At 34.8% G+C, this 15,097-nt stretch overlaps 1 protein-coding gene across 1 annotated transcript; it reads left to right on the forward strand.

Annotated features, from left to right (window-relative positions):
- Window positions 1-1,872: 1,872 nt before the first annotated feature.
- LOTGIDRAFT_114760 (hypothetical protein) lies at window positions 1,873-2,604 on the forward strand (the record flags this gene model as incomplete). The annotated part of the gene is made up of 1 exon (XM_009053692.1): window positions 1,873-2,604. A coding segment is annotated over one exon (732 nt), but the record flags the coding sequence as incomplete, so codon positions are not given.
- Window positions 2,605-15,097: the final 12,493 nt, after the last annotated feature.

Raw genomic sequence — 15,097 nt, forward strand, 5'->3', positions numbered from 1 at the left:
AGACCTACTCCTGTACCTTTTGCATTAGAAATTAGAATGTCCACATTCTTAGGTCTCTAAAGAGCATTTTGGTTATGTGAAAGGCCGCCATTTAAACTATCATTTTTGATCAAAATTTTGTGGTAATCGGACATCTGAGGGCAATGTTTTAAACTTTGATAGACCATTGCGCACTTTGAATTAGGCCTACTTGATGTACGGCATAATTTTAAAAAAATAAACAACCTTTACATACTTTACAATAATAAAAAAAAGACCTCTAGGATTTGTTTTGATTATGAACCTACTTGTTAAATTAAGTGCTGGTTCTCTACATAATAAACAAATTCAGATCCATTTTCAATATTTATACAGTTTTTTATAATTTCAATTAAGCTGGGGTACAAGTTGTTTTCTAACATTTTATAACCCCAACAGACTCTCCCGACAAACAAAAAAGACAAGATGGAAACACAAATGTAAGCTATACATTATGTAAAACGTATAAAATGGTATCTTAGTTTTTTCGGAGCAATGGAATTTTTTAATCGGAACGGAACGTTGATATGTACAGCCTTTGTCCTAGAAGGTTTTCATCGACTTTTAGACATTCAACTTTATCTAGACAACAAGGACTACATTAATAACAAAGAGTGGTAGTCTGCCAAAAGACACTCATCCTTGAAATAGTCATAGATTTATGACCTGATTTTAAATATCAATTAGAAAATGGGCTGGGTTCACGATGTGTCAGAAGAATTCTTTGAAATTTCTTTGCATCTGATAAGAGAAATGAAGAACATTTTTGTATGAACAGTGGTATTTCGTATCGTAATTTGTAGCCACTGAGTTAATCGTGCTTCAAAAATTCACATAACCAAATATTTGGTATGTGCTTTGATGAAAATTTCCGGTCTTTGTCAGTCACATTCGACATCGGTATCGGACGTATTGGTTTGAATAAAACAAATGCAGATCAGTTTCACCTATTTGGGACGAAAGTCACTGCTGAACCAGAAAAACTCTTTGTACATGTAAATACACAGATCGTAGGTAAATAGAGCAAGTGTCTAGTTCTGGTTTACTGCCATCGATCATTGGAAGCAGTAGTTTTAATGAGTAGTTTGCTATAAGATATTTGAGACTGAAATAAGTTGAAAGTTTCCACCCAATATCTGAACTGATTCATTACCAGATAATGTATGAATGGTTCTGTATACATCATAGTCTAAAAATAACTTCAGAACATAAATACCTATCATCTTATCATTATGAACATAGGTTGTAAACGAAAACTGATAACTTTTAAACTTTATTCTCCGGTTATTAGGTTGAAATGATTTTAAAAAGCTAAATTTAGATTTTTCTGTCAGCTTTATTGAATCTCCACTTGAGGTACAACAAGTATAATCACCAACGGTGCTTTCTATTTTTAAGAGGGTATATGGCCGCACATTGATTACAAGAACAGCCAGGCATTATTCCGAAGCCATTATTACCAAAGAAAAGCGTCATGACTTAATTTCTTCTGTGGGTGCCATTTTAAATATTATACATAATATATTCGTGTGTTATATAAGAATGTGTTGAATACTTACAAGACAAGTGTGTTATGTCATTAGTATTGCATGGCATTGTATATTTACAATTATAATTTATTATTATTGAATATTCAGTTAGTTAATTGTGTTATTGTATATAATGTATGTTATTGTATATTTGTTTGTCGTTGTGTAAAGTATTGTATATTTATATGTATTGCTTACTGTTAATGTACATTCACTCCTGTTAGTATTTTATTATTGTATATTGATGTATTTTTTGTATATTTTCAGGTATAGAAGAAGATTAGAAAGAGAAAGATATTATACACAGGGCATAGATCTCACTGGCATGGCGACTACAACAGCCGGAAGTAAACTCGCCCAGGAGATCAACGAAGAATTTCTGACATGCAAGATATGCCTGGAGCCTTTTAAATCGCCAAAATGTCTAGATTGTCTGCACACATTCTGCGAGTTGTGTATCGACAATCACGTGATGTCAGAATGTACCTATAAGAAGTATAGTGATTATCGTGAGTTTACCTGTCCTCTCTGCCGGAAGCGCACTCAACTACCGATAGGTGGCGTCAAGAAACTTCCGGATAATTTCCTTGTTTCCAGTCTTTCAGAGGTTGTCCTCCGACAAAAACCGTCCAAATTTCCATTCTGCGATATTTGTAAATTGGTAAATCGCAAGCATCGAGAAGCCTCATCCAAGTGTTTGGACTGTAATAAATTATTGTGTAAGCAGTGCGTCGATCTTCATAAAGAAACAAAAGTCACAAAATCCCACAGTTTGTTCGACGTTGAGATAGAGAAGGATATAGAATGTAAAGAACACGCAGAAGAAGTTGTGAGATTTTATTGTGAACCTTGTGAAATGTGTATATGTGTACTCTGCACATTTAACGAACACAAGGATCACGAAATTACCCAATTCAACGAAGCTGTTTTGAAATATAAAGAGGCCATACAGACTTTGTTATCGAATTGCAAGGATCGCATTGACCTTTACGATTCTCAACTGGCCCATCTGAAAAAATGTGAAACTCTCATCAAGGCAGCTGAGCAGAAGATCAGGGATGTAGCCATCCAATTCATCTCGGATATCCGTAACAGAGAAAAATCATTGATTGACGAGCTTCATGAGATTTATGGAGAACAGGTGATGGATTATGTTGCACGACGTGGAGATATGCAAGTTAACCTAGATAGTTTAAAAAGCACGTGCAATTTAACCGAGCTGGTATTAAAGGGTAAAGATATTGAGTTATTGCTGTTGAAGAAGCAAGTCCAAGAGAAGCTATCCTGTCTGTCTCAAATTGAGCTGGAGGAGCTACCAGACTCCGTCCATAAAGAGGTAACGTTTAGTCCAGGGTGTTTAGAGCTCGGATATATCGACGATCCAGAAGTTCCCACGAGGAAAAGTCCAAGATTCAAGCCTCGTGGAAGTAACCTCCATATTCGCACAATAGAAACACAAACGGATCCAGATAGTCGTTTTGAGAAGCCGAAGCAGTGTAATCGAGCTCTTCAAGCTAACTCTTATGATATTGAGAACGAGACTGCGAGCCAGAATGATACTCCCGTGGATGATAAGAACATTTCGACTGATATTACTATTGAATTAGATGGATTCGATCAGAATAAGGAAGAAGAATCGAACACTACCAATACTAATTCTGCTCCCGATTCGAACTCATCACCTGCACCAAGACGTCAACGCCGACGCCGTGAACGACCTAAACCAGTTGAGGTATCTGTCCGTCCTACAACTTATAGCCCTGCTGTTGCGGAATGGAAACCGCGGCCCTATCGCCCCTTTCATTCTTTCGATAACGATTCCGATACAGCTTACGGTTGATGAACTTGACTATTAGTATTTTCAGTACATTTGGTAGGTTAGCACACTATTAAAGATTAATAAATATCCAATATAGGTATGAAATATACAAATAGAATGTTGAAATGGTAATACATGTAATATATTTTAACTGAAACGTGGTTGGATCTCCAATGTAACTTATGCCAAAGTGATAGATTGGAAAGAGTGCTCAGGTGTAAATATTTATAACTAATTTATAAATCAAACCATAGACCAAACTGTTAATTTATATTATGATAGATATTCAAAGTAGTCATTCCTGAATTTAGAATTAAAGACTTTAGGGCTTTTGTCATTAGAAATTCCTTTTCAGTAACTCCCGCCGATAGCTCTTTATTTTCCTTGGACAATGCGCCTGACCTAGTAACGACTATCAGATCACGAACGTACTTCAGAGCCATGTATTAAACCAAACTACTGTTCTAAAATGGAAACACGTGACGTTCCGACCAAGTGAAACAAAATTGCGTCTCAAATTCTTTCTTACAGTTAAATCGAAAGAATGTTGATTTTGTCAGGCTTAGTAATTTCAATGTCGAATAACTATGTTTGCGTGTGGTTTTTTATAAAATGTATTTCATGTTAAAATAGTTAAAAATAGCACTAAGATTATCGTTGTGATAACTGTGTCCTGGTAGATATCACGTTCCCTTGTGTTTTTTTTTTATTTCTGTATCAGAAACGGAAATGCGCTTCACTTGTTCTTGATTTTCAACTCTGACACCACACCGCTGAATTTGCACGCTTTTGTCGAAAAGTGTTTGGACGATATCTGTAACCGTGATATTTTACCCTGACAAACTAACCTAGACTTGAGTGCAAAATATTATAATCGTAATGTATTTTGTGAAAGAACTGAACTTCTTATAGAGCATCAGCAGAGCATACAGGATCAGTGTTGGCAAAGGATAAAACTGTATCGGCAACAGCGGCTTTATGATCTGTCCATTGCACTAACGTTAGCAGCAGACGGTTCTTAACTGTCTATAATTTGTATATATGGTAACTTCGATAGGGTAAAGTGATTTGATTAATTTTTTCTGTATTTTTAGAGTCATTTCGTGTTTTATGTTGGTGGTAAACAGAACTAGGTGCGCATTATATGTTTCGGTATTGTTGGTGTACTTACTTTTTGTACCTTCCACATTCGCTCTTTAAATAACAGTATCAGTTTTAATGTAAATTTCCAATCTTTTACCTCAAACTTGTACTATTCTTGACTGATTTTAACTTTTAACCTAATTCTTGTTACCCGCAATATGTCTTTATCATGTATCTCTCAGATTTAACTGTTGTTTGAAATATGTATGCAAGCATATAACAGCTCTCGCTCGTGTTGGGCTTGCAATTTATCTCCATCGTGGATTTCAGCAGTTGTTTTTAACTGAGTATGCGTGCTTTTAACAGTCTTTTTCTCAACTAAAGCCTCCGTTGAGTTCGTTCGGCTTGCTACCTTTTAGTCTCATGGTTTTTGAATCGTTGTTCTAACCCGTTATATAATGATAAAAACAGTCTTATCATCAACTCAAGCTTTCGTTGGAATCTTTTTAAGAAAGGTGGCCAGAGAACCGTGGTTTCTTTTTCAAATTAAACATGTTGCTTAAAATGTTACATATGCTTTTTTCTGCAGCAAATTCGTTTTTGATAGCATTTATAGTCGAAAAGAATCAAAGCATGGAAACTGCAAACTATGGATCTGAAAATATGAAATATTATTTTTATAAAAGCATGAATTTAATTTGCATAAAATATATTCTTATGATTTAGGTATAGAAGAAACAAAATTATAAATTTCTAACAGCAAGGGACATTACTCTTGGTTTTTCAAAGAGGAAATTGTGCATTTTAGTTTAGTTTGCAGTTTTTAGATAAAAGCCATATAGAAAAAAACATATGGCTTATAACAATGACGTCATACAATACAATTATTATTATTTTATATAAATATCTTATGTTCTGTTTATATTGTAAGTTAACATCTTTTGCATGGTTCTATGTAGCTCTTATTTTCGCCATTTCGCAACGTACGCTAGCTCACCAGCTGCATTTAGCGCGAATTCTTGTGCACAGCCTCGTTTTGCTTTCATTCTTTCGTCTATTTTCTTCTTTTCAATTTTAATTTTCTTCTGACCTGTGGTTGCTATGGAAACTCTCAGAATTAAACTGTATGCTAATAATACTGTTAAGTGTTGGTTCAATTTTTTGGAATATTGTTACTAACGGCAACTAAATTCAAATATTATTTTCTTTCTCCTTTAGGAATGTCATTGAGATTAGGAGAACCTAGTGAGTACTCCAATATTCCTAGTCCAATAAGTTCCAAAATACATTCTTAACCATGTTCGTTGTCAACCATAGAGTTCCATAAGCGACCACAGTATGACCATCTTGCCTGTTGGCGGCTGGGATATCTGAGAATGACGTCATGCTTTGCACGTACTGATTATTCCTTAAAACTTATCTTCTTAAACACTCTCGTAGATGAACATAATACTCTTTTATAGTAGAATACAAACTATATATAGTGTCTATCTTAGACTAGATCTAAATCTAATATTGTGATATACTCTGCCTTGACACAATTTATACAGATTGCGCCTCGGTTTACAGGAAGATGACAACATTGTGCGAACTGGCCGCATACCAGTCTTCAACAGAGATAAACCGGAAGTCAAGGACATCCCAGTAGCTAAGGTTGCTCCCGAGAAACCACGGGAACTGACAGAGAAAGACAGAATGGTACTTGAGAAACAGAAAGAGTTGGAGCGAGAAAGAAGTAAACAACGTCAGAGAGAGCAGGAGATGGAACAGACTCGCTCTAGAGAGAAAGAGAGAAGAGCATCCGTCACATCAACATCTACCATTGATCGCGAGAAGAGTGCTAGAGCCCACAGAATCGAACAAAAACGTGCTGAGTTGTCCCAACAATCCGCCTCGAGGCCGGCTGCGCCCCAACAACCCACCTCGAAACCGGCTGTGTCCCAACAATCCACCGCAAAACCGGCTGGTGATAAAAAAGATTGTGTCGTGGCCTAACCTAATGTATGAAATGGTATTCACAATTCAATAATCTACTAGTTGTTGTTTTTATATTTTTATACCGCATATTATTTGAGTAGCTTTTAGATTATTTTATAGTTCTATTATTACTACTTATAGAGGAGAATATAACGGCGTATGTTATTATGAAATTATTATAAGCGTTCATAAACATCATTTTGTATTGTATGATGTCATTGGTTCAAACCATCCTCCAGTTTGATAGGAAGGTTTTCATTGGATGAAATATGTTATTTTTAAGGCATAAGTGCAATAGTTTTGAAATATTGTTGTATATTGGTTTTGATTATATTTTTTACGATTTTGTAACAAATTATGTGCAATATTTAAGAAATGTGATAGTAAATGGTAAACATATTTAACTGCTCTTATGATCATGCATTATCAACACCGCTAATGCGCTTTTCGAAGATGTCAAAGCAGAAAAATGGCCACTTCCAGTCACAAGCAATATTAAATGTTTGGTAATGTTTCTATTAGTGTCATAAGAAATGGCTTATTTTCGAAATTTCGGTCTTTTGTTTTTGTTGCTTTTCGGTAATGCCAATTACAGACTTCAATTACAAATATCATTTTCATTCGTTATCCTTAGTTTTAATCTTTATTATCCATATTTATTACTTATATATTGGTTCATTTATTTATTCTGTAGTAAGCTACTAAATTAACTATATTTACTATTTATTATAATTTTTGTCTCAGATATTATTTTCGCTTAGTCGATTCATTTATGCTATCTCTAAACTCATTTTGCTATGCCAGAAACGTCCTTACCCGAGATGAACTATATCATTCTCGATTCCTGGTTGGTTTTAACAACGACTACAGATTTCTTGACCAATATGACTAATTTTATTTTCAACTTTTTAACCAATGTTGGTGTGGTTTGGTTTTGTGATAGCAGTTGAAAGTGCCTTTGTCGATTATCTCACAATCCGTCAACTGATCGTAGTAAAGTATACATGTATGTATTCGGATGTTCGAAATATTCCTTTGCAACTTGTGGTAGTAAGATGGTCGAACCGATATCGCATAGAAAAAATCCATGAGCGGTATATGGAAAGGAAATAACAAAATAACAACGTCACTCTCCAAAATGGATATCGAGTTCGCAAATCCAACGTAATTGCATAGATGTAATCTATGAGCGGTATATAAATAAAAATAACAATCTCACTCTCCGAGAGTGCCACCATGTGTTAGGCTAAGAGTGCAGATGTAGGACTGACTAACTGTACAGAGTGGTACAGATGAATAGAGATAAGAGTTGGTAGTGTGATATAATTCTGTTTAATCAATAAATTATATATAAAGATATTATATTGTATCAGTGATGAGATCATAATCAGTAATATAATCCTTATAATATTCTAATCAACTCTGGTTTTGTTTCTTAGTGAGTTATGGCCCTTGATGGCTCATCTTGATTTCAGGTACTGAACCTTGGATAATAAAATAAATCAACCAACTGGGATCCATAGCAACTGGAAATTTTTCAGATTCACTCATTCCATCGATGTCTAACAGTCGTAAAATATCCAGTAGATTCTATCGATAGTTAGGTCGACCAAATCTCTCTTTTCAGGATCGGGGATTTGTCACACACTCGTTCTTTACAATCTAACCACCCCCTCTCCCTTCCTCCCAACACATTTAGATGTCGGTGCTACACTGTCGTGCATATCATGTAGACCTTGTTATCTACCTCCCCTTCATCCAAGATTTGGAGTGGAACAAGTTTTGTACATAAATCTCAAAAAATTATTCTAAAAATAAATTTATTCATAAATATATATAGCAACATTGTAAAAAATATAATATATTTTCAACATCTTAAATTCATAAATTATATATAACATATTTAAACAAACAACAAGAGATTCAACAACAGGACAAACATTCCCTTGGCAGACAACAAAATATTAATTGACTCACAAGCACATTAAAGCATCCTAATTTAAATAAACCTACAAATGTTCCGTTTCGTATTTTTGGTTTTTTATTACTTAGCTACTAAGTAGAACCGTACAAAAAATGTCCCCAAATACTTTATCGCAGAAATAAAGAGAAAAGATAACTTGAATCTGTATTTTCATCAGATTGCTAGGTTTACAACATGATATAATATTAACACAGCTACAGACAACAATATATCCTATACAACATCGTTTGATGGAGTTATCTCCCTTACCACAATCTTTAGGTATCCAGCTCACCATTTTAAGCATGTAAGTATTAACAATGAAATGAAAGGCAAAACTGATTGACTAACCGAAGCAGTTTAAGTGTACAATGGTAAACTATAAACAAAATAACTTGTGATGCACAGATTTACCACATTGAAAGTATATTAAAATGCTCTAATTATAAAATAATGCCCCTAATAATGGATTATAGGTATTTACCCAATATGTAACGATGATAATCTAACCTATAAAATTCTAATCTAAAGCGTAATGAGCCATTATTCCTCCATTATGATAATGATTTTCCAAAATAAAGTATATCCTATCACCAAAGCAGAGAGATGAATCCTCGTGCAACAGGAACGTCTGGGGGGTCGCGTTAGATACATTCACAGTCTTCCTTGATAAATTATAAAATTCAACGTTCAGTAAGTCTGAAATTCAAATCCAACAAACGGTATGGAATTCTATCTTTCCTCACCCATTTATCGTCTTAAAACAGAATCATTGTCAATTGCGTATATTTCCATCAACCAATCAAATCACCAGTTTGACAAAAACATGGCGGCGATTCACAAATACAAAATGGATTCTGGACGTTATGATTTTTCTCTTTTAAAGCTTCTATGACTGCTTGCTGTAGTCTGTCTATTAAAGTGTTGTGACCTGAAAATACAAAGATGGAAATTGTCATAATTTCTGTTGACAGGAGATCACCAATGGATTCAACTAGCCCACTAACATAGAAATAGACAGGAAAAGGGCAAGATTTACGACCCATATTTTCTTCGCCTTATATGGACCTACAGGACTTAAGGGATGCAATCACTTATACGCAAATAATTCGAAGTAACTAATACAAATTATTGTTCGGGGTTTTTTCATAGAATAAGTTGTGAAAACAGAGCCGTTTATACGAATAATTAGAAGATTACATCACTTTAAGATGACACTTTAATCAACTAAAGATAACATTGATATTCTTTACTTGGTACTCGATGACATTGACCTTGCGCACGTTATAGATAAAAAAAAACATGAGATAACGTGAAACTTTACACGTCTTTCACTGCATAATCATAGAAAAAACCAGTTTTACAAGGGAAACCCCATTGATATACTTGGAAATGATTGGCTGATACCATTTTGTCCTCACATTTACGTTTTAGCGCAAATAAACCCAGTGCACAGACGCAAGTGTATTCTGTCTAAAAGTTTGCAGTACAGATATTTTTTGTGCTTTTATTTTAGTTTTAGACGATCACTACTGATTTAGAAAGGCGACAATATTATACCGTTTGCAAAATCGTTTTATGCAATGTATATACGTGAACCGCACACGCGTACATGGGCATTAGAGAAGCGGAGTTTCTATGTATGGTTCTGCAGAAGGCTACCTGAAATTAAGATATATTTTCGAAGCCATATATAGTAATACATAATTGTCCCCAAACTCAAAAATTTTCGAATGCGCATAATCTATGATTATATTTTTTCAAAAGAAAACTAATTAACATACCTAAAGGTAAAGCTGAACAGTAAACTGCCATAACTACAGTTACAAATATAACAATTGCTATCTTATTCATGATTTTAATATACTTCTCAATAAACAATATATTGGAATATCTGAAAAATAAAATGGCTGGCATAAAGAATTGTTACACAGACAAAAACTCTTCAAAATTCATCAACTTTAAAGTAAAGAGTAAGAAAAAAAATTTATACGAACAAATGTTAAAACAATTGAAATTTTAATGGATTTTATCGTGTGTTTGCTCAGTTTGTTTTAAAGCACTACATTATTTTAATATAAGCTTACCTTTTTTTTATTTCACCTTCAATACTCCAAGTATCAAAATATCAATATATCAGTGGTTTAGAATATGTTTTTATCTTATAAGTTTGTTACTCTGTAAAGTTTTTAAAATTGTAAGCATTTTGCACCGGGACCCTATTTTATAGTATACGATATGACGTCAAATCTAAAGATAGCATTTTTTGATAACCAGTGGCCACATGGCCAGAATGTATTGCGTAAGACACCGTCAATATTCTCAACTATTCGAACATTTTAAAGGATTGTTCTCTGCTAACTTGACAGTAGGTTGTCAATGTAAATAAGAATCAAGTCTGGTATAAAGGCGACGTGTTTGGTCAAGATTAGGGGAGTGTCCATTGTTGACCGTATTAGATACTGGTCACTAAATGTGAGATATGTAACATCTTAACCGATTCACTAGCTTCACCTCACAATTAAATACAGGCCTTTACATATTCACGACTTTCATACAGGTACACCGGAAGTGCCTAATCGGTTTCTCGAGCAACTTATGTGTTAAAGCGGTTCATCTGTCTGAACAATCAAAGATCATGGAAAGCGTTAAAGCGGCCTCACGTTAGATCTGTCTTACCCTTAACACTTGAGATATTAAATACTAAACCAGCCACGAGAGCCACAAAGGTAGATATAGGTAACCTACATCGAAATTAACAGTAGATAGCACTTCTGCTAAGGAGGACTAGAGTGTTTATAAGGCTTTAAAGAAGCTGTGTCGACAGAAACATAATGGAAGAAATAATAAATAGGAAGTTAATTTGTACCAGCCATGACCTCAATAACTTCCGATGAATTTTACTTGATAGTTTGCATAAATCTGAAAGATGTTCGGGTTGTACATATTGAGAAATTTGCAATTGATGAGAAGGAGTGAAGGGAACCTATCATTTGTACCATTCTGATTTCCCAACCGAAGTCTGTGGTTCCTCTCATTGCATGAACTGTTAACCGTCTTGCACATTTCTATGACTATCTGCACGAAACTTCGATCTGGTGTCAATGAGTACAAGTTGCAACATTATAATTAACCTGCCACACAACGGACAGAATCAGCGCGAACCCCATTGTGACTTTAAAGTAATATATATTGCCCAATTTTCGAGCCTGTCACTATGCCTGCAACTAAACCCTGTTCAATTTGACAACCGATTCGCTAGAGGATGAATAAGCTAAAATGTACGCCCAGGTTTAATATATTAACATGAATGATGTAATAAAGTCGAAAAAGGTTTAAGAGTGGAAACTGAACATCTGTGATCAGGATTTCTGTTATTTTCGTCACAATTACATCACGAACAATAAGAGACGTGCTGTGTGCAGTGTGGTTTTATTTCTGTCCTTTATCGTTATAGTCACATGACAGTTTCTTCCCACGGTCAATTCTTATTTCATTCATAAATTCTCACTGAATGGATATAGAATTGTTTACTCTGGAGATAAGATACGGTCGTATCACATTCATTTTACTTTCGATAGCAGGTGCGGTTGTATTACAAAGCAACAAACTGGAAACAGCGCAGTTGAACCGTTACCCAGGTCCTCAATTCTAGCCCACACGAAACTGGGCATTATTTCCGAAGTCGTATTCTGTGGAAAATTGTGAAAACAATTAGATAGGGTAGATGTAAATATACACGACTTAAAATTTTCAATTTTCTAACCAGTTGACCAGATGTCTGTAGTTCTTGCAATTCCTCTAAAACTAAACCATTCCATTCCTTCATTGATCGTATCGTAACAGAGTAGCTTTGAAGGAAAAGAGAAAAAATTTCCAGATATTGCAATTCAATACGTCAATACCTACAAAATCATTTTGGAAAGATTACTTCGTTTTCCATGTTGTTGGTAGTGCTAATTTGCAGGTTTGTAAACCTTTCCCACCACTATCAACCTCTTGACTTGGCTACCAGGTTTACTGGTTGTGAAATTTTGTAATGATAAGAGTCTTAAGGAAACAATCTCTTATATTTCTTAATGAAAATAGTCGTATTAGGAGTAATAGTAAATTGTCCCTCGAAAACTGTCTGGTGGTTAATGCTGGCTTTTGATCTAGATGAAATTAATCAGATTTGATTGGTTCAGTTTGTATTCATGTCTTTCTGATGCATGTCTTATTCAGATCACAGTAAAGTATCTAACAATAGGACTATACATGTTATAGGTCTAATCCTCAATTGAATCGGGTGTATATTTGACATTTTGATTTTACTAAAAAAAAAAAAACTACCAACATTACATTTCCGAGGTTGTACGGTGCTTTTCCGTAGAACACTGTGAACGTTAATTTCAAGCGAGGTCATGACGTCACGAATTAATTGGCTGTAGCCGACACAGGACATTTGGTTCCTGGTAAATGATATATGATTGGTTTCTTTGAATTTTACGAAACAATGACTGACGGACGGAACTACTTTCGGGTCCTTTGGCGTTTGATCTATTAGAATTACCATGATGGGGAAAAAGCGCTACATGTACATGTATTACGTTATTGCAACAAGTTTCCGGAAATCATTGCATAGTACTTGATAAAGCCACGTTCAAACAAGGGAGTTTTTCATGATTGACAACGTAAATATAGAAGTGATATGCAACAGCTCGGGTGGCAATCCCGTAATTTAGCCTACCTCAAAATCGTATATTACAGACGCATGTTGAAGGGTGTGTATCACGGATTGAACAAATGTTTGTTTTTCGAAATTTTGTGAGGGGAATTGACGTTTGTATGACGTTGAATGAAGACCCAGAATTCTAAGATCTCTGACAGAATGCACGCATGGACTGGGTGTTTATTTTAAATTCTTATAGGTGTAATTGTATTTTTAATAGGCTAATATCGTATAGGGAAGACATGTTACTGGACCAAGACATTTATTCTACGTTGTTATTTAACGTAATTTTCCAAAGCTTTCCTGTAAATGAAATTAACGATTTCAATCCATTTATCCTGGTGCCGAAATTAAAAACGTGAAACAGAAACACTAGGATAGGCCAACTATAAATATTTTGTAACCTCCAAAAATTATGGTAGTTTCTTCAGATTATCCTTTGTGTCTCCTGAAGCGAGGTTCCCGGAAGTCAAGATGGCAATTGTTCTTGATGTTTATATATGTAGAATTTCATGCCAGATCTGGACGATCCCTCTCACACCGCTCCCAGTTCCTTGAGCTAATAAACACCCTCGAGTCATTTATCCAATATACAACAGTGTAAATAGACCTAATGGAAAATCCTCGCAACTCAGTTCAGTAGCTCTGGCTCATCGAACCAATATGTTTTCTATGGTCATCCACCTACACAATTTTCTCATCAGATTGATTTAATTATATTTTTCCACGAATTCGGTAGACGCATTTTAAAAAACCCAAAATAATTGAGATTTCCTTCAATTTAAAAAACGTATGGCCCCTGACCCATCATGACTTTCGAACCGAGGGTAGTCCGACCAATGGCCAAAAATGTAAAAATGTGATACTCTTTCAAGTTGCACAAAATAATATGATATTAACCTTAAATTTCAAGCCCATGCACGGCCCTCTCACCAGATGTTTCCTAGAAACGCCACGTTTATAGACAACCTTCCTTTTCAACCAAGACAAACAGACCCATAACAATATCTTTAATTAAATACTGAGCTCGTTATATAAAACCTTATCGTGAGATCAAATCTTAATCTGAAATCATTCAGACAACTGGAATGCAGCAAAACAGGTTACTTTAAGACTGATTAAGAATAGTAAATGATTCAAGGACCTTCAGTAAGGTCAAACAGGTACGGGAGAGGCTGCAAAACTTTTGACACTGCACGCATATGTATATAATTGCATTATACATAAATGCGACAGACAACACTCCTTTTTCTTGAGCCTTTGTAGTGGCAGCTGCTAAAGTCCGTCTTTCAATCCGTTGCGTCACTGTTTTATGACCAAAGATTGTAATTCAGGTTGTTGCGAGGTGCCATAATAAATTCGGATCGGAAGATTTCACACAATGGTCATTCTGCCCGATAGGCTCACCGAGTGGATCACTTGTAACAAGAAGTGTTTAAGATGGGTTCATTTATTTTCATTTATAAAAGTGAAAATGCTAATACTTATATGAATAGAAAGTAGAGGTATTCTTATGACTTTGAAAAATACCAGCTTATCTCAGGTCGATAATTTATTCATAATTAGCTAAATTAGAAGAGAATTACCAGCAGAATTCCAATGAGTGACCGATGAATAAAGGTCAAACAGTCTTTTTATGTTTATCCAGGCTGTACATACATGAGCATTTATGATTGGTTAAAACTCTTAATTATATGCAATCAGAACATAAAGATATATGATTAAGAATACCTGATGATTCATTAAAAGCACCAATTTGTCAAATAGTTTGCTTAATTGGACATTGAAAATATAAGGAAACCCATCTTGAAATCAAAATGTTCTGCAAAGCAGTGTTCAATAACCGCAGAAAGTGGTCTCCTAATTATGCCATATAAAAATTGTACCTTCTATTCAGAAATGTTTCAGTAATTTATTTAAGACTCTATGCCGATATTATCCAAATAATAAGTAATTAATTTGTTTTAATACGCTTTCCACCTGTATCGTTTAGTAGC

Source organism: Lottia gigantea (genome assembly GCF_000327385.1).
Source record: "Lottia gigantea unplaced genomic scaffold LOTGIsca_20, whole genome shotgun sequence".
Lineage (NCBI taxonomy): Eukaryota > Metazoa > Mollusca > Gastropoda > Lottiidae > Lottia > Lottia gigantea.